The sequence below is a fragment of the Cucumis sativus genome, chromosome 1 (genome assembly GCF_000004075.3).
Source record: "Cucumis sativus cultivar 9930 chromosome 1, Cucumber_9930_V3, whole genome shotgun sequence".
NCBI lineage: Eukaryota > Viridiplantae > Streptophyta > Magnoliopsida > Cucurbitales > Cucurbitaceae > Cucumis > Cucumis sativus.
Genome location: NC_026655.2, coordinates 19,969,444 through 19,990,021, shown reverse-complemented (window position 1 = coordinate 19,990,021; position 20,578 = coordinate 19,969,444). Strand labels below are relative to the sequence as shown.

Here is a 20,578-nt window from a genome sequence, read left to right as displayed (position 1 = left end):
TTAAGAGCATATAGTGTATCAACATTGGAGATGTAAATATACACATAGGGAGGATAGCAATGTTTGAGTATTTAACAAGGCAATTAACGATAAGTACATCCATAATCAATTTTGATCCACAATTTCCTAATTTCCAATGTATAAATGCCCAAAAGAAATTGATAATTACATCTCAAACCCTCCAATTATTGAAATGAGAAAAAAGTAATTATGGAAAATTATCTTGTTACTTACTAAACATTAAAGAATAGGTGCACTTTAATCTCTACCAGTTTTTTAGTTTCTAAGTTTTTGAAATATATCTTTTTAGTTCATCAAGTAGAGGTAGTTACTTAAATAATCTATTTTATTATTTCAAATCATCATATATCATTTTAAATTAAAAAAATTATCTCCTCTCTCTAAACTTATTATGAATGAAAAAGAAACGAAACTACTTACCAAAATATATCAAAACATCTACAAAATCTTTGTAATTTGCTACATTTTGTAAATAATTTTCGGTAATGAAGCTTAAAAAAGAGAAATATTATTTTTCAAATGTGGAGGGTATAGTAGTAATACACGATGGAATCTAAAAAGGTTATTTCCAATATATAAATGTACCCTAAAAAACTCTCTCTTTCTATATCGTTTCTCTCAGTTTCCTCAGGTAATGAATTGAATCAAAACATATACTTAAAATCCTATTTGGGTAGCCAAGAAATCGATCAAGTTTATATTTTTCTTTTGTTCATGTTTTGCAGGAAAAGAAAAAAAAAATGAGTTGTTATGAGGAAGAAGATGAAGAATCAGGAGTAGTAGGATTAAGAAGATCATCATCATCATCAAGAACAGGAAGAGGAAAGATTGAAATAAAGAGAATTGAAAATACAACAAATCGTCAAGTTACTTTCTGTAAACGAAGAAATGGTTTGCTTAAGAAAGCTTATGAACTCTCTGTCCTTTGTGATGCTGAGGTTGCTCTTATCGTCTTCTCCTCCCGTGGTCGTCTCTATGAATACGCTAACAACAGGTCTCATCTCTCATCTCCATATTCTCCATCTCTTGAATGATGTGATATTAAATTTATTTTTACTCATCTGTTTAAAATTTATGGATCTGGTTTAATTTACAGAAATAAAAAAAATTGAAGGATCGTTTAGGATTTTAAAAAAATTATGTAGGATGATCACCATGAGAGATTTAAGAATATTTTGATGGGATTTTAATTAATAATGTTTTGAAATGTAAACTATAATATTTTTTTATTGTTGATCTCAAAGTTTGATGATGGATTACTAATAATCCACGTAATTAGGAAAATAAATCATAATCAAGCAATTTGAAGAGAAATTTTGTTCGAAAGTTTCACAGTTAGGGTTTGATATTCAGCATACATCAGCGAATCTTTGATTACATCATAAAAATGGATTATTTCGATCTGTTATATGAATATGAACTCCTGCCTTTTATTTTTCTTTTGTCATTATTCTTTAAATGCCTTTTCTTAATTATCTTTTTTTATATATAAAATTTAAGGTTTGTTTTCATTTCATTTTGTTATATATAAATATATAAATTTAGTTAGTGTGTGTGTCACTAATGTTATAAATTAGAATTATGAAACATATTCACATATAGTAATTTTCTTTTACATGAAAATTATGATTTACTTAACACATTCCATATAATTTAGTAGCCCAAGGTGGAAGTTAAGCATTGCATTTAAAGCTTGAAATCAGATTAAAACCTCAAAAACATAAAATGAAACAATCATTTTGCCATTACTTTTTTCTTTTATTAATTGAAAGAAAAAAAGAAAAACACATGAAACTTAAAAATAGAAATAAAACAAAGAAAGCAATAATGAAGAAATTTGAAGCAGTGAAAAGATAGGATGTTTTGTAGAAAGATTTGAGAGAGAGATAAAATGAGAAGCTTTAAGCAAGCAGCTGCAGGTTTCTGGGCATTGCTATAATAATGAAAAAACAAAATAAATGCAGGTTTGACTTTCATGGATTTTGATTCAATGACCATATTTTGAAGAAGAGATTATTGAATTGGTTTATATCATTTTAAGATAGATAATCATTAATATAGTAATTTATAGGGAACCCAAACGCATAGAATTTCGTGACACAAAAGCAAAAAGTCTCTAATGCTTCATTTTGTCGTTAATATCTGCCTAATACCCCATTCGTATCACAATTTTACATTTTTTGTTTGGGGAATTGAAGTGTTAGGGCTACGATTTCGAGGTACAAAAAGGCATATTCGGATCCCTCCACCGCCATGACCGTTTCAGAAGCCAATACTCAGGTGATCAGCTAGCTCTCCATTTTTAGGGTTTCATTCTGAACTCTAAATTGTGAATCCCTCCTTCTCTTCTGTTTATGTTTCAGTTCTACCAGCAAGAATCTGCCAAATTACGAGCTCAAATCGGAAATTTGCAAAACCTAAACAGGTAATTCATATAAATGAATTAGTTTATGTGTGTGTATATTTGAATTTGGATGGATGATGATGATAATTGTGTGTGTGTGAATGGTTGGAATTAATAAAATTTAATTGAAGGCATTTGTTGGGGGAATCCATCAGTTCGTTATCAGTTAAAGATTTGAAAAGCCTAGAGGTGAAATTGGAGAAAGGAATTAGCCGAATTCGATCCAGAAAGGTTAATATTCATTCTTAAGTCTTTAAAACACATATACATAATTGATTAATTAATCTAGATTTTCATTAATGATATAATTTGTTGTTTTTGTTTTTGTTTTTGTGTTACAGAATGAGCTTCTGTTTTCGGAGATTGAATACATGCAAAAAAGGGTATAATCATTTTCTTCTTTTTACTAATTACTTTTATTTAAACACACACACACACATATATATATTTAGAAGTTAAAAAACATTCTTACCCACTAAGCTTAACAATTCAATTTAGAATTTATTTCTAATCATTAGGTTTAGTTGCAAAAGTTAATTTAAAGTTATCAATTAGTAACTAATTAAAATTGTTTTTTATAATTAATTATGGTAAAAAATCTATTTTTATTTATTTATTTATTTGTTTTTGTTAAATTCAGGTTTGATATATGTTTATAGAAAGAAAACTCAAAACATATATAATTTTTTATTAATAATTTAATGACAGACGGTCAATTTAAGATTAAAAAAATCACATATAATTGGAAAACAATATTTAAATAAAATTGAATTAGATAGCCGTGATTTCTGGTTAATCAATAAACAATAATCACTTTTCACCTAATCTCTCTTAAATCATTCTAAAATGATTTTGATTATCTCAAACATAGTCATACTACTTTAGCTTTGTTTTGTAATGATTTTACCCTTGGTACTCTAGCTTTGTTTTTTTAATAATTTAGTTTATATGTATTTTTAATTTTGTAACAATTTAATCTATTTTCTTTGAAATTTGTTCACGCTCTTACTTTAAAAAATTCAATAAAATTAGGTGTCATTGTTTATTATTTTATAATTTATAATGTTCACTAATTTATAATTGATAAAAATATTGAAACTCTAACCTTGTTAAGATGATAAGGACTAAAATTAAAAGTACAAGAACTAAGTTGTTACACGTCAAAGTTTAATAACTAAAGTTAAAAATTTAGAGACCAAAAGTGACTTTTAACTTTTTAAAAACTATATAACAAAACCTATCAATATTCAACGGTGAAAATATTGTATACAAGTTCAAGTTTAGGTAGAAAAAAAAAATCAAACACAACTTAATGCATGTTTTTAAAAATTAATGTCTAAAAAATATGTGTTTTTGTAACTAATTCTTTTTCTTTTAGAAAATACATTAATAATTAGAAAAGGTTTGGTTAGCGATAAAAATATAGAGTAAAGTTGAGTTGATAATAATTATGAAAAAGTTATTAGGAGAGTTGACATGAATGATATAAAAAATATGAGCTAAGGTGAATAACAAGTTAATAAACCTCCTTAATCATTGATGAATTGAGCATGACGTTGGTTTGCTTTTTTACCCATCCAATCACACGTCCCGTTAGTTCGCATTAAAATAAGAGTAAGATTCAAAATGTTTTTTTTTTTTCTTTTAAACTTCATGTACTATGAAAGGGAGATTTTTAAATTGAAATTTTATTGATTACATGGACATTGTTTTGAAAGTTTAAACAAAAATAGATATAATATACATAACATTTTTAATTTACTCTAAATCTAAACTTTCAATTTGAATGGTTATAACATTTTAAAATTGATTATTCTGAACTCATTGTTATAGTTTATAACTAATTTAAAACTTACATGAACATATAATATTAAAATACATGATTGAATTAAAAGTAGAAACAATTACAATTGATTTTGAAAGATTACAATAAAGGATTGAGATTAAATGTAATATTATTTTGTAATAAATATAGGAAATTGAACTGCACACTAACAACCAGCTGATACGTGCAAAGGTACGGACCTCTTTTCACCGTTACTCTCTCTATTATATTAACATATTCTTTCTTATTACTTAATCCAATATATTATCATCAAATTCTAACTTCTCATCTTTCCCAATCAAAATCCCTTAAGTTTTTTTTAAAGATTATACCATTTTTGTTTTCGAGTTTTAAGAAAAAGTATATAATCTAAGGATATCTTTCTTTTTAAAAAGAATTATTGTTCTAATTAAAATTTTATTTATAATTGTTTAAAATATTGGAGCAATTTGTAGATAGCCGAGACAGAGAGAAGCCAACAAAACACAAATGCAAGTAATAACAATGGAATAGCAACAAGAAGAGGAGAGGAAGGATCAATGGGTACAAATTTAGAGGACAACAATCATCATCAATATGACTCAACAAACTACTTTGATCCCCATCATAATCACCCTATCTCTCTTCAACTTGTGTAAGTAAGTCCATTTCTTCTTTATATATATATGTTTTATATATATATATATAGATAAACTATATTTTAAAAAGGATGGGCATGCATGGGCATATAATTATTAGTAATTAAGCAATATAATGTTGGATGTTTGTTTGTTATTGTAGCCCTTTGTATTTTTCAAATATATATTTTGTGAAAAGAATGTGCTTCATTTTCCATGTTTCTATCTTCTCTATATCATAACATCAACATATATGTTTTGTTTTGGTTATGTGAATGCAATCGGATCTCTCTATATTACATATTATTATATGTCACTTTTTCTAGTTTAATACATTGTTTTTGTTAATTAATAACTCTCCTAGTTTATCGGGTGTGTTTGGGTTCATTTTTTTAAAAAAATATTATTCAAATAACTCATTTTTATTTAAGTTATATCGATAAAAATGGTATTAACTAAACGTTAAAATCGATTTTTTCGTGATTATCCATTAATCTAATTTTTTTCTTTCTAAATTATAAAAAAATATCTTAAACTTTCAAATATTTCAAAAATGTCCTTAAAACTTTAAAAAAATGTTCAAAAATATATACACTTATCATAGTTTTAGATGGAAACCATTAAATTTTTGTTTAAAAATTCCTCTAAACTATTAAAAAGTTTCATAAATACTTTTAAACATAAATTTCTTTTGTACAATTTAAAAATATTTTCAGCTGTAATCCAATTTGTACACCAAATTTCTTAGCTCTCAAAATAAAAACAAAAATGTATAACTTTAAAATTTTCATCAATATGGAGATATTTCTATGGATATTTTCAAATTTCCATGCGTTCGATATCGATAGAAGGGATGAATCAATATTTTCATAATATCGTAAAAAAGTCCACGAATAGTAAAAATAGAAGAAACATGCAAATAACACTAATATAAATAATAAACATGTTTACTTATTTGAAAACAATACCGTTTTTATTTATTTATTTAATTTTTTTTTAATGTGTTGTTTTCGTACATTTTCAACAACTTTTATAGAAATTGAAGTTTTTGTAAAATTAAGATTTTGATAGACAAAATCAACGTGATATTTTAAACTTGGGTTAAAACATAAAATTCCACAAAATCTTATGAGAATAGAAAAAAAAATCTCCTTAATACCTACTAGAAACTATTAGTCAAATAAAATAAAATCTCACATCGATAGATCTGTCGGGTTATCACTGTACGTTTATAGTCAAATACATTTTTTTATTTGACAATTAACAGGATCCTGTCAGGATCCTGTCAATTACAACAATAATTATTGAAATTCGACCATTTTAAAAAAGTATGATTTTAACTTAAAATTTTGATTTCGATTTTAAATCAAACTTTTAATGATTTCAATTCAAAACTAACACGTATTTTTAGGCAGAGATTGTTGAATCTGACTTTTCCAAATTAAAAAAGAAAAGAAGTATTGAACAATAATTGCTCTCTACATTGAAACATTAGAAAAACAACAATTTAATTACTTGCATTTGTAGGACAGCAATTACAACTACAATAATACAGACACCAAAGGACAGAAACACCCAAACTCAATAAACAATCAAAAAGAAGAAAAGAAAATCCTAATGAAAAAGAAGTGTATATATATATATATATATTCATAAATTTTATAAACCATATAAAGTTACTGTAAAATCCATAACATAATATTCCTGAAATCCCTCTTAGAGTTGTGCAAGACGACGAATATCGACTGGGTATGCATCAGTTTGTTGTTGGGCACTGTAAGCTCTCCGTCCTATGACCGCGTTCCCTGCTTCCGTTGGATGAAATGCATCCCAAAATAGATACTCATCTCTGTTTGAGCACGGCGTTTGAAAAGGTAGACATGTAATTTGCCCATTGTTTCTTCCTACTCCACAACACCCAGCATTGACAACCCTAAAACCTGATCATTATAAACCAATCATCCCAACATCCAAAATGTTTATTTTAACACATCTCAAGAGCTTACAGATTTGAAATTCGAAAACAAAAAAAAAAAAAAAATCATGTTTACCGAAGGCTGATGGGTTGTCAATGACATCTTGGAAAATGCCATAAGAATCGATGAAGATAAATTTTGCATCAGCTTGATTGTTGTTGAATTGATCAACTAATGATTTCAGGCCAGCATTGAATATTTGATTGGCTGAGTTTATCCTTTGAACACAAGTTCTTCCATCTGGGCTGTTTTGAGCCAACTCATTTGGACTACAACCAATCTGACCAATTCCAAATAGCACAAACTTCCTTGCTCCATAGTTGTATAAAAGCTATATAAACAAAACAAAAAACAAAAACACCATTTTTAGGAATAATATTTATGAGGTTTTACCAAAATGATATGAAGATTATTCTATCAAATTGAAATTAGAAACCGTTTTAGAATGATTAGAACTCCTAATTTGCCATCACTAAAACTTCCGAGTCAACTGACCCAAGTGAAATAAAAAATTCAAGAAACTCCCTCCTAAACTAACCTTAAAAGGCTCAATACAACCTAATTAAGGTTGGCTTTAATAACCAGTAAAATTTTGAGAAAATACTAAAATTATTATCAAAATTGTGAAATGAAGTATAAACAATAGTTAATTCGATACACGAGACCGTTTATATCAAAAATATTTTTAAAGAATTGTAAATATAGTAAAATCTATTCAATGATAGATTCAATCGTTTATAAACTCTCTGAAAATTGGATCAATCTACGACGACTATAGGTCTAATCATATTATTTACAACTATAAAAGAAAGACTAAAAAACGTACAGTCGGTCGACATGTTCAAGCCAACCGATCGAGAGAGGGAAAGTGTAGGAGTTACCCTAAGTTGTTCAGCATACTGTTGAATGAGGTTTTCAGAATATTGTTGAGGTGTATATTGGTTGCCTGTTGAGTAAAATTGGGGCATGAAGTAATTGTTGAGATAGTCATTGCTTCCCAATCCTATTGAGTAAATGCATTTACTTAGATACTCAGCAGCTGAGTCTTCATCTCCAAGCAATTCTACAACTTGAGATACTGTGTTTTGGTAATTCTCCACCTGTCCACTAAAGCTTATTCGTCCTCCCTGTTAACTTCACGATGCGTTACTGTCTCGAAAAAATCAACCTCACTTTTTGCTATGTAATATTTAACGTTTAGGTCATTTTTCAATGGCCTAACATTTGATGAAATCATATAATATAAAAAATTGCTCTATTTTATAAATATTTTCTAAGAGTTTTGTGATTAATTAAAATATATTATTTTAATTAATAGTGAAAAGTTTAGTGAAAAAAATAAAAATATACCAATTGACGACCAGTTTCTTCTCTGATTCCGGCAGCAGCAGAAGCATAATTGACACCTCCCAATATGTCTCGACCTCTTGCCGTGGCATACGGTGGAATATAATCATCAAATCCTAATAGCTCCGCTGCATTTTTCATTTCATAAATGATAGAAAGATCGTCATTTCAAATATGATTATTATTCCTAAAATTGCTATTTATCGTATCATTATCTAGTTTTTATTTATTTATTTTTAATTAATCCATCATATTAAAAATTAAAAAAAAAAGATGGCGTTAAAAAAATAAAAAATTGCAAAAATGCCATTAAAAATTTTAGAGGAAGGAAGCATCATAATTAATTTTTGGGAATTAATTTGCAACATGTGCATTTAATTTAAAGTGAGACAGCCACACACACTTCAAAGCAATATCAATTATTATAACCTAATAAATGCAAACTTCTAATTTCTTAAATTTCATCATTTTTTTTTTTAAGAAAAAAACATCAAACCTGAAGTTTACTTGTCTCCCAAAACGACTTAATATTATACTTCAAAATTGGAAGCTCTATATAATTATCTAATTTTAATAACCTTTTATTTCAATAAATCAAACTTGAAGTTTACAGAGTTGATCTTTTTTCTAAAGAAAAATGATCAATTAGCAAATTTACTATAAATTTCAAAAAGATATTCACATGCATACCGTAATTCTTGCATGAAAAATGTTTTATTATTATAGAGTCTCAATTTAAAATGGATGAGAACCTCCAATAATAAAACTTCAAAACAGGAAGATGACCAAAATGAAAATAAATATTCTTTCAAAATTGTCATATTTCAATCGAAATAAATATGATTTTTGTCTAAAAATTTCAAAATCACTAGACGGAAAATCATTCAAAATGTGGACAAATATTAAGGTTGAAACAACAATGTGACTTATAATCAATGAAAGATCTCACTGTTTTACATCATTTCAAGTTTCGACTTTCATGGGCATTCCAAAAATAACCAGAGAGTGAATTTACAAATTATATCGATTGCATGATGATGAGACAGAGATAAATAAGTATGTTTTATTTACCAATAACATCAACAGTAGTTTTGCCATTGGAGAATCTTCCAGTAGGTCCACCAAAATCAATCCCATAAGGCAAATAATCAGCTCTTGCTAAAGACTGAAGCTGATTATTGTTCCCATTATCCACCAACGAGTCTCCAAATATGAAATAGCATGGCACTTGTTGAGCCCCCGCCCCACTCCACGCCGCCGCCGCCATCACCACCGCCACCACCGCCGCCCATATCGCTGCTCTGTGACTTCTTCCCTCCATTTTCAAAACCAAAGAAAAATTCTCATATGTATGTTTGTTTATTTCTTTATTTATGGGGCAAGGAGAAAACGTTGAAATGAATGTGGGTTTATATAATGCAGAAAAAGTAATGATACATATTTTCATATTTCAATTTTGGGCAGTTGAAGGAGGAAGGTTTGAGGCATTTATTTCACGCGGATATAATGTGTGAGATTGAGACATAACACTTAACTATGTGACTTAATGTTTACAAACAAAATAAGGGCCCTCTCTTTCCTCTCTATTTCTTTTTTAAAATCCACAAAATCATCTCTTAATCTCTTAACTCTGATGTTTCTAATTACTATACACTCTCTTCATTTTTTATTTTTATCAATTTCGTCTTTCAAACTTCGTGATATTCTAGACCTTTTATTCGATCAATTGATCTTTTGCTTTTGTTGTTCTCGTGTAATCAATTGTGAAAATGTTACCTTCACTACTGTTGGTAAGTTATATAAGTATTTCTTACATGTGTACAATAATCCAAGGATGAAAATTAAGATTTACAAAGAAAATATTTTAACAAAGAGTTAGATCGTAACTAATGATATAAATTACCAAAACGGAAGAGATTGAACTAAAAGTTTTAGAGGTTTAATGTGTAACCGAACAATTTAAGTAGAGATATTAATCGAATTAAGAATTTAAGAGTGTGATTGTAATAATTAAATAAAACAATTATTTACCTGATAATGTGTTCCATTTTTTGAAATTATGACGGTTGGATTACTTTTTAATTAATTTCTAGTAAAGTTTTGTTGTTTGAATCGTGTCTATATATGTCTAGTAGGTCTAATATATGATAATGTGGCATAATCAATACAATTAATCTAAATGGATTATAAGGTTATGTGATAGATTATTCAAAAAAAAAAAGAAAAAAAGTAAATCGTTGTCGAGGGCATAAATTTCTCTAGTACAACTATCGGGTGGAAGACTATTTCAAGAGTATATATATATTAAAAAAATATTTTCTTATATTTGTCGAGTTTCATGTCTATTTCATATCTAGTTGTCCTACTTTTTGATGCGAAGTTATTTTCTCTGTTGCTTTCATCAATTTGTAACTTTAATATTTAAGTATAAGGAGTAGTATTGATCATACTATTTTGTTAAAACTAAAACAAATAAAACTTGAACTCTCGTTGGAAATTGGCTAATAAGCATAGTTACCGTTAAACTGTTTATAATTATGAAATATTAATTGGTTTTATTTATACATATTATACAAAGACACTAGAATTGAGAATGGTTGGACTTATACTAAATTTTGTGAGTGAATGAACTTTATTTTTAAAAATACGCTTCTGTTTTGAAGTTTAGGATACAAAATAATTTGTTCTTCACTATAATGTTTGGGTTTTAGATACGGTTTCTCACAACATACAACATGTATAAAGTATATAAAGTATATAAAGTATAATAATAATAGTAACAATAAGTGTCCATGCATCCAATTATCCCATATATTGAATTTATACTTTTTGCTTTGATTTTTTGTTGGGACCATTCACTATACAATTGTCAACACTTCATTAATATACATTACTCAGCTGTGATGAAATATTTATTTTAGGCAGCTGTGACAATTAATGTGTGTGTATATATTAATATATTGAAAAAGAACTTTGGATTATAGTGTAGGTTTAATTAAACTAATTGAACTCCATTTTTAATCACTATGCCTTTAACGTGTGTGATCATTTATTTAAGGAAACAATTTGTATGATTTTGACGAATCTTATATATGATCTAATTGATGAATAGGATCATACTTAATTTAGTCCATTGTTTGAATTTCAAATAAACCCTATTTTAGATTTTTTTTTTAAAAAAAAATTATTTATTGATTTATTTATTTTTAAAAAGTGTGTTGGTATCTTTCTATTCTATAATTTTATCAATAGGGCCAATTACAATAAAAACAAGTTGTGTGATGTGATGTATATTATCACCCTCAAGTGCTTAATTACTAACTCTTTTTTTTTTTAGAATCTTTTTACTAAACAAAACATATACATTATATTATATAGTTTCTATTCTAAATTTTAAAATGTTATGTTTTCATTTTGGATTTTGGATTTTATTTTCATTTTGTTCTTTCATGTTTTCTAAAGATATTTTCTTTAATGAAAAATATGGAGTGGTAATATGTTAACTTAGATGATACACTCATGCACTATGATCATACCATAAACTCAAATGATATTCATTTCAAAATATTATGGCCTTATTTCGTAGTTAATTTGTTTTTTTATTATTATTATTAAAAGCTATTAAATTTATTTTCTCCTTCAGTCTTCAATAATTTACACAGTTTACATCTTTTTTAAGTTTAATGGTTGGAATTTTAGTCAAATTTTAATAATAAAGGCAAGTTTTTAAAACTTTTTATTAGTTTTCTAAACCCATAAACAAAAAGTACATAAAAAATAAAGAAATTTGGAGGTGGGAGAAGAATAGTGTTTACAAGTTAAATTTTCAAAACAAAAAATAAAAACCAAACAATTATGAAAGGGAGATTTTTTTTTTAGGTTTTGAGTTTTAAATTTTAGTTTTTATTTGGTGATTCATAAATATTATACGAAATACCCTCTTAATTCTTACTGTTAAACAATGCATGTTAATAGTTTTGTTCTACAAATGTAAAAAGTACCCCAAAATGATTGTAGGTAGTAGCTCAAAAATGAGGATGGGCTTGAGATGACTATAACCTTAACAATATAGACTTTGAAATAAAGTAATTGAGTATTGTTGCATGCTTCTTAATTATGTCTTCAATTTATCTAATCATCCTATTATACATAATTAAATAATTCTAAATAGTAAAATTGTTAAAATTATTTATAAAATATAGTAAAATTTATTTACAAGAAGTCATTTTCAAATTTAACAAAAAAGAAAATTAAACTATTTACAAAATATAACAAAAAATAAAAAAATAAAGATTAAATTGCATTAAGGCAAGAATTTGATAGATTTTGTTATGTTTTGTAAATAATTTTATTTCTCCGATTCATAGGAATTCATCTTCTATTTATTGAAATGATAGACACCTATAGATTTCATCGATTTAAATAGGTTTTTATCAATGGTAGACATCATGTCTTTTGTCCGTGATAAACCCTAAAAGTTTACTCTATTTTGTAAATATTTTTTACTATTTTGTCACTTATAATAAATTCACATAAAAACGTGTATATATAAATAAAGTTGAAGGATAAGAAGGTAAAACAAAGATTTTCTTAATATAGGAATATAGAAAACTCATATTTTAGAAAAATAACATCCAAAACTCGAAAGATTTTCTTAGTAGAGAGATCGTATGATGTTCGAAAATATGCAAATGTTAAAACACTCTACAATATACTACAAAGCATACGACCATGAAAATTTCTTATAGATATATTTAATTTATTACATTTAAAATAAATTCAAGTTCACGATAAAACTACTCTTAAAAAATGCACAATTATTTATAAATAAGATATAAAATGCAATTCAAATTTAAAGAAAAGTCATTACTATCACGATCAGATTTACGTTAATAATTACATATAAAAGAAGGTTGGTTATGATACATGTGAAATTTGAAAGAGACGTATTATTAAATTTAAATAAAAGTTTAGAGGTATAATTTGAAATATATAAAGAAAGAATGAACACTTATTTGTATGAAATGGAAGTTGAATCCATGGGAGAAAAGATGGAAAAGTAATGATAATAAATGAAGGGTGGGTGGTGAAATTGAATGCAATTAGAAGGAAGTCCCAATGAAGTAACATGCAAACACACCAACCTATTGACTATTTATTTAATACATATTTCTCATTAAAGTTACACATCCACTATCCTCTCCTAATTATATATCTCTTCTTCTTTTCTTTTTTTTTCTTTTAATTTCAACCCACAAAAATTAATCTAATACTTCTAATTAAACTATATACATATGCTTTGCTCAAGTTGTAATTAATTAATTACATCTTATCTATTAATCAACCTTTCAAATTCTAGTGGTTGATTTTATTAATTAACTCTATTAAAGAAGAACTTAAGAAGTTAGCCATTTCTTCATGGGGAAATTTATGAAAGAAAATTTTAATGACCTTTTTATGAAACTTTTATGAAAATATCAAAATAAAGTGTACCCTCTTTGTTTTTGCTCTTTTTTCCCCTTCTTTTTCGTTTTTTTAATAATTGTAGAACAATTATAGTCTTTTCTTTTTCTTTTTCAAATATAGAGCTAAACAATGTAATGAAGTTAATACTACAAAAAAAAAAAAATGATGGTTAAATTGTGTTTGTTATTAAATTTAGATTTTGGACTTTAAGATTGAGTAAATGAAGACGTTTAAAAACACGGTAACCATGTAATTACGGTCTAATATCAATAATTTTGTCATATTCACAATACGCAAAAAAATAGGTGTCATGAACTGTTTTTTTTAAAATGTTTTTGTCATTTGATGCAATTTCCCTTTAAGATTTGTATATCTATGTGTTCTATATACTTTTTTAAAAAGTATATAATAAATCTAGGATAATAATTAGGTGCAATTTAGACTCATCTATTCTAATTCAACGTTTTCACTCTTTCCAAAAACTAATATTCAATACCCATTTAATTGATGATCTGAAAATTATTTTGGAAAACAAGGAATTTTGTGAAAAACACAAACAATTTCTTATCTTTTATTATATTCGAAATAACATTTCGTTCCGATTTAAAATTTTAAAATTTTCATTCAAAATTCAAACTCGATGTTTAGTTATAGATTTGAAAATACAATAGTGTATCTAATATTCATAATATAAGAAAATAAAATCTAAAAACAAACAAAACCACAGTTTATTGTTTTCAAAAATTTCTATTTTAAATGTTTTGGAAATCGTTTCTAGAAAGTATACCAGACCTGGTTTTATTATTTTTATTATATTTTTTGTTTTTGAAAACATACAAACAAAAATGATCCACGATAAAAATACATGACCTTTCAACTTTATGTATTATAAACACAAATTTATATTTTAAATTCACAAAAATTTAACTTTTTTATTTAATTTTAAAATATATAAAAAAAAACTAAAATATAATAAAATTTCATATTTTATAGACATTTTTAAATATAGCAACAGAAAAAAATTAACCTATATACACAATCTATCCAATTTTTTTATAGTCATTTAAACTTTTTCCTATCTTTTAGTTTCAATTTCTTACTGTTCATAAGAAATTTTCAAATAATAATATTATATATTAGTAATTTTACCTTTTAAATTTATTTACTAGTAAAAATTTAACTATAGCTATTAGTTTCTAAAATCTAAAATTTGATTGTATTTTCCGTTTTTGTCCTTTACCATAATTTCTCTGGCTAAATTTGAATATTTATACTTTTATACTAAATTTGTAATTTACCCTCTTCTCCCATTAACTTTTCATTATTGCCCTCATGGCCATAAATAGTTAATTATTTCATAACTTTATTAACTTTTGTCTTAGGTTGTTTTTGTTTTACTTTTTTAAACTTTATTTTAAGTTTCATATGAAAAACTTAATACGGAACCATCTAGTTTGTATCTAGTTTGTATTTGGTTGGTACGGTGATCATTAAAAAATGAGTTTTAATATCACGTTCGATAAAAAAGTTTATACAAGATGGATGATGTGGATAAATTAGATAGAGATTATTTTATCAAATAGTATTTGGTTGCGCATTTAATGTTTTGAAACAAGTAATTTGCTAATAGAAACGTGTAGTACAAGTGAGAGATTGTTCGAATCAATTAAATAAATTCCTTCAATGGGTAACAACTGCAAATGCTACTATACATAACTTAATGTTCATTTGAGCCAAGGATAAAAGCTATAAAAGATAAAGTAGATGGGATTTTTGCAGAGATTGGAAATGAGCTCAACCCAAATCAATGCTTGTATAGTCAACAAGAATAATATATATAATGTTTCAATAGACAAGGCTAGTTCAAGATCGAAACTCTCAACTACATGCATTTGACACGACATTAGGAACGAGTTTAGAAGGTGCTAATTATAATGGAAGAACTAAACAATCTTATTTGATCATTTTGATCTTTGGATTGAATTTATTATACAATTATATCACCATCTTGTGTACTGTTGGGAAAGAACTCATAATTGATTGAATATATAATTAATTTCAGAAACTCGAAGGATAAAACTTTCGTCTACTCCCAACCCTTCGTATTTTACCTTTCTGTATTCTCTCTAGTTAGACACATCTCGATTTGGTTTGGCTTTTGTGGTTTTAGTATCCATCCCTATTCTCCTCCCAAACCAGTTTCAATTACTACGTACTTCCTTCCATTTTAATATCAGTTTGTTATATAGTTTCAATCTCAAAACATAATTGATATCTTGGACTTGTGATCTATCAGCAAACTAGTTTAGTTTGGAGCTCCATCTAATTTTATATTGCAAAGATCGGTTGAAGGATATCAATACCGAAAAGATCAGAAATTCGAAACCACTCTTTCCCACATGAAGTTATGTCAATGTTAAAATCAAATGAAATCATTTGATACAACTCCAATCCATTCTATAGAAAAGTTTCTTATATATATGGAATAGATTATGACAACATTTCTTATACACATTATAACACGATCCTTCCCGGGAGCTGCCTAGCTGAAAAGCTCTATAAGTTATCTAATACAAAAATGTCTACGTATCGGTAGTGGCATTAGATGTTCAAATCTCAAAGTAAGCAAAGAACAACTGATGGGGGAAGATTTTAATCGAGTCATTCTGTTCAAAACTAAGAGCGAGGAGGAAAAAATGGGTCTCTGATTCTTACAGTTCATTAGAACGGCCGGAGGAATAGAAATTCAAAGCCAAATCCTTGAGAATTTGAACAATTCCTTTCAAATCGCCACTGCCCAGCTCCAAACAATCCTTCAGCAATCCACCGTCCACCACTTCCTTTTGAACTGTTTCCACCACTTCCCTCCAAGCCCCCTGCCCATCAATCCCAAAAAAAAGAGCAAAAAAAAAAATCAACAAGCACGCATTAATTCCACTACTTTGACACTCAAATTTTCATTATGACATTTTAACAAACACCTTCCAAGCAAAGGAAAAGCGTACCGATTTTCGAAACACTTTAAGAAGCCTTTCCAACAGCTTATTGGACACCCTGAGAACAGATTGGTAATTCCGAGATACCCAATTCGCCCTTGCAAAATCCGATTCCAACTGCGACAATTCGGCAAAGGTCCTAAGCAATTCGTTCATGTCGGGAACGGCGTCGTAGAGCTCTGAAAAGGGGAGGTCTCTCCAGGCGTAGTTCTTGGTGTAGTCCCAGGCGAGGGACCAGATAGAGCCCCAGAAGCTAAGTCCGAGCCCTCGTTCAAGCTTTTGGGCAATGTTTCTCGCTCGTTGCGAGCCGGCGAAGTCACCGCGAGAAGCGCGTAGATTGGCGACGCGAGACATGAGGGAATGCGCAAGTGAAAATAGGGTTTTGAATTGAGAGAAGGAGAAAGAGAGGGAGGGCGGTAGGGCGGTGAGAAGGAGAAGGAAGAACAGAGTGGGCGGAAGAGATGCCGCCGTTCGGGCCATATTCATTTTTACCGCCGGGTGAGTGATGGGAAGGAGAAGAGGAGGGTGAGGTGAAAGCGGAGTTAAATTTGGGTCATAATTTATTGAAAATTTTGTATATATCCTTAAGGTCTAAGAAATCAAAATCGATCACATTCTTTAGTTTTACTTTTGAAGTTTATTGTAAAAATATCAAACTTTGATACCCCTTTTGCTTAGAGGGTTAAAATGAAAACACATTTTGTTTCAGTTTGAAGCGTGCACTCTGATTAAATTTAAATAGGTAAGGTTTTTATTGATTTTCTCCTTAACTTTATGGTAGGATGCTTAGGTATGTTCTAGAAATGGAAGAGACACAACTTTGACAAAGAAGGAATAGATTCACTTTTGAGTGTTTATAAACACTTCTTTTCTTTTGTATTTACAAAGATTTACAAAGTCATCCAAATTCATTATAACAAAATGAACCATAAAATTTGATAGGCAACAGTTTCATCCACATAAGGGAGGGTAGTTGGGCCTTTGCGTATTAGCCTCGGCCTCGAAGGTCGAGGAGCCCAATTTGTGCATAGCCACTCTTCCAAGCCCAATAACTCACCTAAGATATAAGATATAATTGCTATCAGCTAACTCTATTGTAAAAGGCAACAAAGAAAAAGAAGAAGATGTAGGCCAACCACATCTTGTTGATATCACATGAAGGTTAAATGCATTTTCTATGTCCATATTTTGGTATCAACACATAAAATTTTGTAACAATGTAGTTTTTACTACAAAAAAAAATTCATACAAAATTTGGTATCCCTATTTATTAGATAAAAATATAGTTTTAATAGTTAATAGAAACATTTACTTTCCCAATAGTTCATTGGTACGTAGATAAGAAATTTCATTAAATGTTAATGATATATTTTAAATAGAAACTAAATCATTCCAAATTTAAATGAGAGAAACAAATTATTAAAGTTCTACTACTAACTTAGAACAAGATTTTTAAACACATAGACAATCGTTACTGACTAAAATTTATGATCTCACTTGCGATTATTATAAAAATTTAGAATTCAAAATATTTATAACCTCAAAATTTTCATGATTTCGAATCGATGCTCCGACGTTTGTTTTTTTCCACGCTATTCTCTTATCATATCTTTTAATTCGTACCCTGCTAGATTTTTTTTAATCAAGTTGTTAAAATATTATTATCCTCTAAATGCTTATGAGTTTGTTCCTTTTTTGTTTTTTAGATAAGTCTTAGAAGATTTATTAGTCTATAATTTTCTATTTTTCAAAACATTTTATTATATATTATTATCACTTTTTACAGTAAGTTTTGGAAACATATTCAAATTTTAAGTTTTTTCCTCAAAATTTTATTATTGCCATTGAATTAATTTTGATAAAAAAAAATAACTTTTAAGTAATTCAATTTAAAATTAATTAAAACTATATGTAATAAAATTAGTTAGATATAAAAGTATAGGATAGACTAAAATTGAACCAAAAAAAAATTAAAGAATAAAGAGTAAACTATTTTGTTTTGATTAGTTATTTAATTCCATGAGTTGTTATTTTGTTCAAAATATTCTAACAGCTCGAAACCTCTAAACCTCTAGTACACAAAGCATTTATTCTTTTAATTTTTCTTATTTAACTTTATAGAAAGCATTATTCTTTAAATTTGAAAAATATTTTAAATCACAAAATTGTTTAAAATATTTACAAAAATTAATAAAACGTTAGCGTGCATTAGTGGTAGATATTCTAGTATAAATGTTTATCAATGTTCATAAGTGTTTATTATTATTAGATGACAATATTTCACTATATTTATAAATATATATATATGTATTTTTTTTTTGTTTATTTTCATATATTTAAAATTGACTGTAAAACTAAAGAATAATATATATTGGGAAGGAATATTAATTTTATTGACTTTTTGTTTGAATAATTTTTGTTAATACACAAAATTTCAACCAAAGCAATTTGATTTGTGAAAATGTGTGCTTTAGTTTTACTTTGGTTGAGAATAAGTAACTTTTTTTAAAGAATTAGTTAGCTTTTACTTCCTTCTCTTCTAAGGCATAAATTATAATATTTAGGTTTATTAATCTGATTAGATGTTCCATCTTTAGATTTGTTGATCTTCTAATAAGATTGATTTTAGACATGGTTTTTTTTTTAAAATGATCAATATTTGAATTTGTTAATTTTCTTTTATTTAATCTGTGTGAGTAGTTGTGGATGAACTAGAATATAAATGTTTGAAGTTGATGGGAGAAATGTTCTAAATATTAATACATTTCTTCTTAAATTATACCTTAATGGGATGGTTGAATGTGGGATATGTATGACTAAAATATTTGAGTAAATGCCAAGCAACAAGTGACCTTCTCCATTGGGAGTTTTGAGAGCTCGGTATGGATTTGGACCTATTGAGTTTTCGGTTGAACTTCCTTCCACAAATTATTCAAATGACTAATTTATCCATCTTTATTATTAATAATATATTTAAAAAATAAAAAAGTAGAAAAATAAAGTGGATCATGATTAATATTCTCATTTGTTAGATATTCTATGTAAATATGGTAAGTGATTAATTATATTATAGTAATAATAAAAATTGTCCCTTAATTATTTTTCTTTTGATAATTTTGTTTAAAAATTATTCCCTAACGATTTCTCTCTCACTTTCCATTCTCTCTCTCTATCTATTATTTCTTTTGTTTTGCATTATTTTTCATATATTCCACCTAATTATAGTATATATTGAAATAATACGATGTATATTTTATGAATGAAAAATTCTTATATCAATTTGTTTATTTATTTTATTTAAATATTCATATCTTACGTAGTAAATAATACGTTATGTTTGAAACAATAGTAATTATGTATGAAAGTTGTTTATGTTTACAAAAACATTAATAAGAAAAAATTATGATGTTCTCTGATATATGTAATGTTGAGGAAAACTGAATATGTATGTGATGTAGAGACTTTGACGACAGAAATGAAGATCCAAATAATTGTATGGAAAAGTGGTTGAATGTTAAATTGGTTTATGAATAATATATATGAAACAATACACTGTATATTTTATGAATAAAAATTTATGTTATAAATTTGTTAAACTGATTTATATATTTTATTTCAAATATTCATATTATATGTAATAAATAATAAGTTATACTTGAATGTATGAAGGGTAGTATATTAAATATAATAAATTGAAAAAATTTTATCATGAAAATTTATGGAAATAAAATAATTAAATTCAAAATTAGAATATGAATATTTCAAATAAAAGTCTGCATCAATATATTAAAGTTCTAATAATAAGACGCAAAAACTAGTTCAATAAGAAAATTTTGCATCTCTTTCGGTTATGACTAACATGTCCACAACGATCACATCTAAAACTCCATTTTAGAAGAAATTCTAATATTCTTTGGTCGACCAAA

At 27.0% G+C, this 20,578-nt stretch overlaps 3 protein-coding genes across 5 annotated transcripts; 1 reads left to right on the top strand and 2 right to left on the bottom strand.

The window, feature by feature from the left end:
- Positions 1-531: 531 nt before the first annotated feature.
- CAG2 (floral homeotic protein AGAMOUS-like) lies at positions 532-5,090 on the top strand. Of its 3 annotated transcripts, XM_011653291.2 has the most exons (8): positions 535-652; positions 747-1,015; positions 2,220-2,301; positions 2,385-2,446; positions 2,557-2,656; positions 2,767-2,808; positions 4,401-4,442; positions 4,706-5,090. In XM_011653291.2, exons 2-8 carry the CDS (start codon positions 762-764, stop codon positions 4,886-4,888), a joined length of 765 nt encoding a protein of 254 aa, XP_011651593.1. In that variant the 5' UTR covers positions 535-652; positions 747-761; the 3' UTR covers positions 4,889-5,090. The 3 variants fall into 3 exon arrangements, with proteins under 3 accessions (XP_031740178.1, XP_011651593.1, NP_001267656.1); XM_031884318.1 differs by lacking the exon at positions 4,401-4,442 and having other exon boundaries at positions 532-652; NM_001280727.1 differs by lacking the exon at positions 535-652 and having other exon boundaries at positions 748-1,015; positions 4,706-5,076.
- A 1,237-nt stretch (positions 5,091-6,327) lies between these two features.
- On the bottom strand, positions 6,328-9,570 carry LOC101205602 (GDSL esterase/lipase At5g45670). The gene is made up of 5 exons (XM_004147346.3): positions 9,262-9,570; positions 8,194-8,318; positions 7,725-7,970; positions 6,919-7,174; positions 6,328-6,807 (listed from the first exon to the last, which is right to left on the bottom strand). Exons 1-5 carry the CDS (start codon positions 9,509-9,511, stop codon positions 6,584-6,586), a joined length of 1,101 nt encoding a protein of 366 aa, XP_004147394.1. The 5' UTR covers positions 9,512-9,570; the 3' UTR covers positions 6,328-6,583.
- A 6,491-nt stretch (positions 9,571-16,061) lies between these two features.
- On the bottom strand, positions 16,062-17,358 carry LOC101205837. Its single transcript, XM_004147347.3, has 2 exons — positions 16,662-17,358; positions 16,062-16,532 (listed from the first exon to the last, which is right to left on the bottom strand). The coding sequence occupies exons 1-2, from the start codon at positions 17,136-17,138 to the stop codon at positions 16,368-16,370; spliced, it is 642 nt and encodes a 213-aa protein (XP_004147395.1). The 5' UTR covers positions 17,139-17,358; the 3' UTR covers positions 16,062-16,367.
- Positions 17,359-20,578: the final 3,220 nt, after the last annotated feature.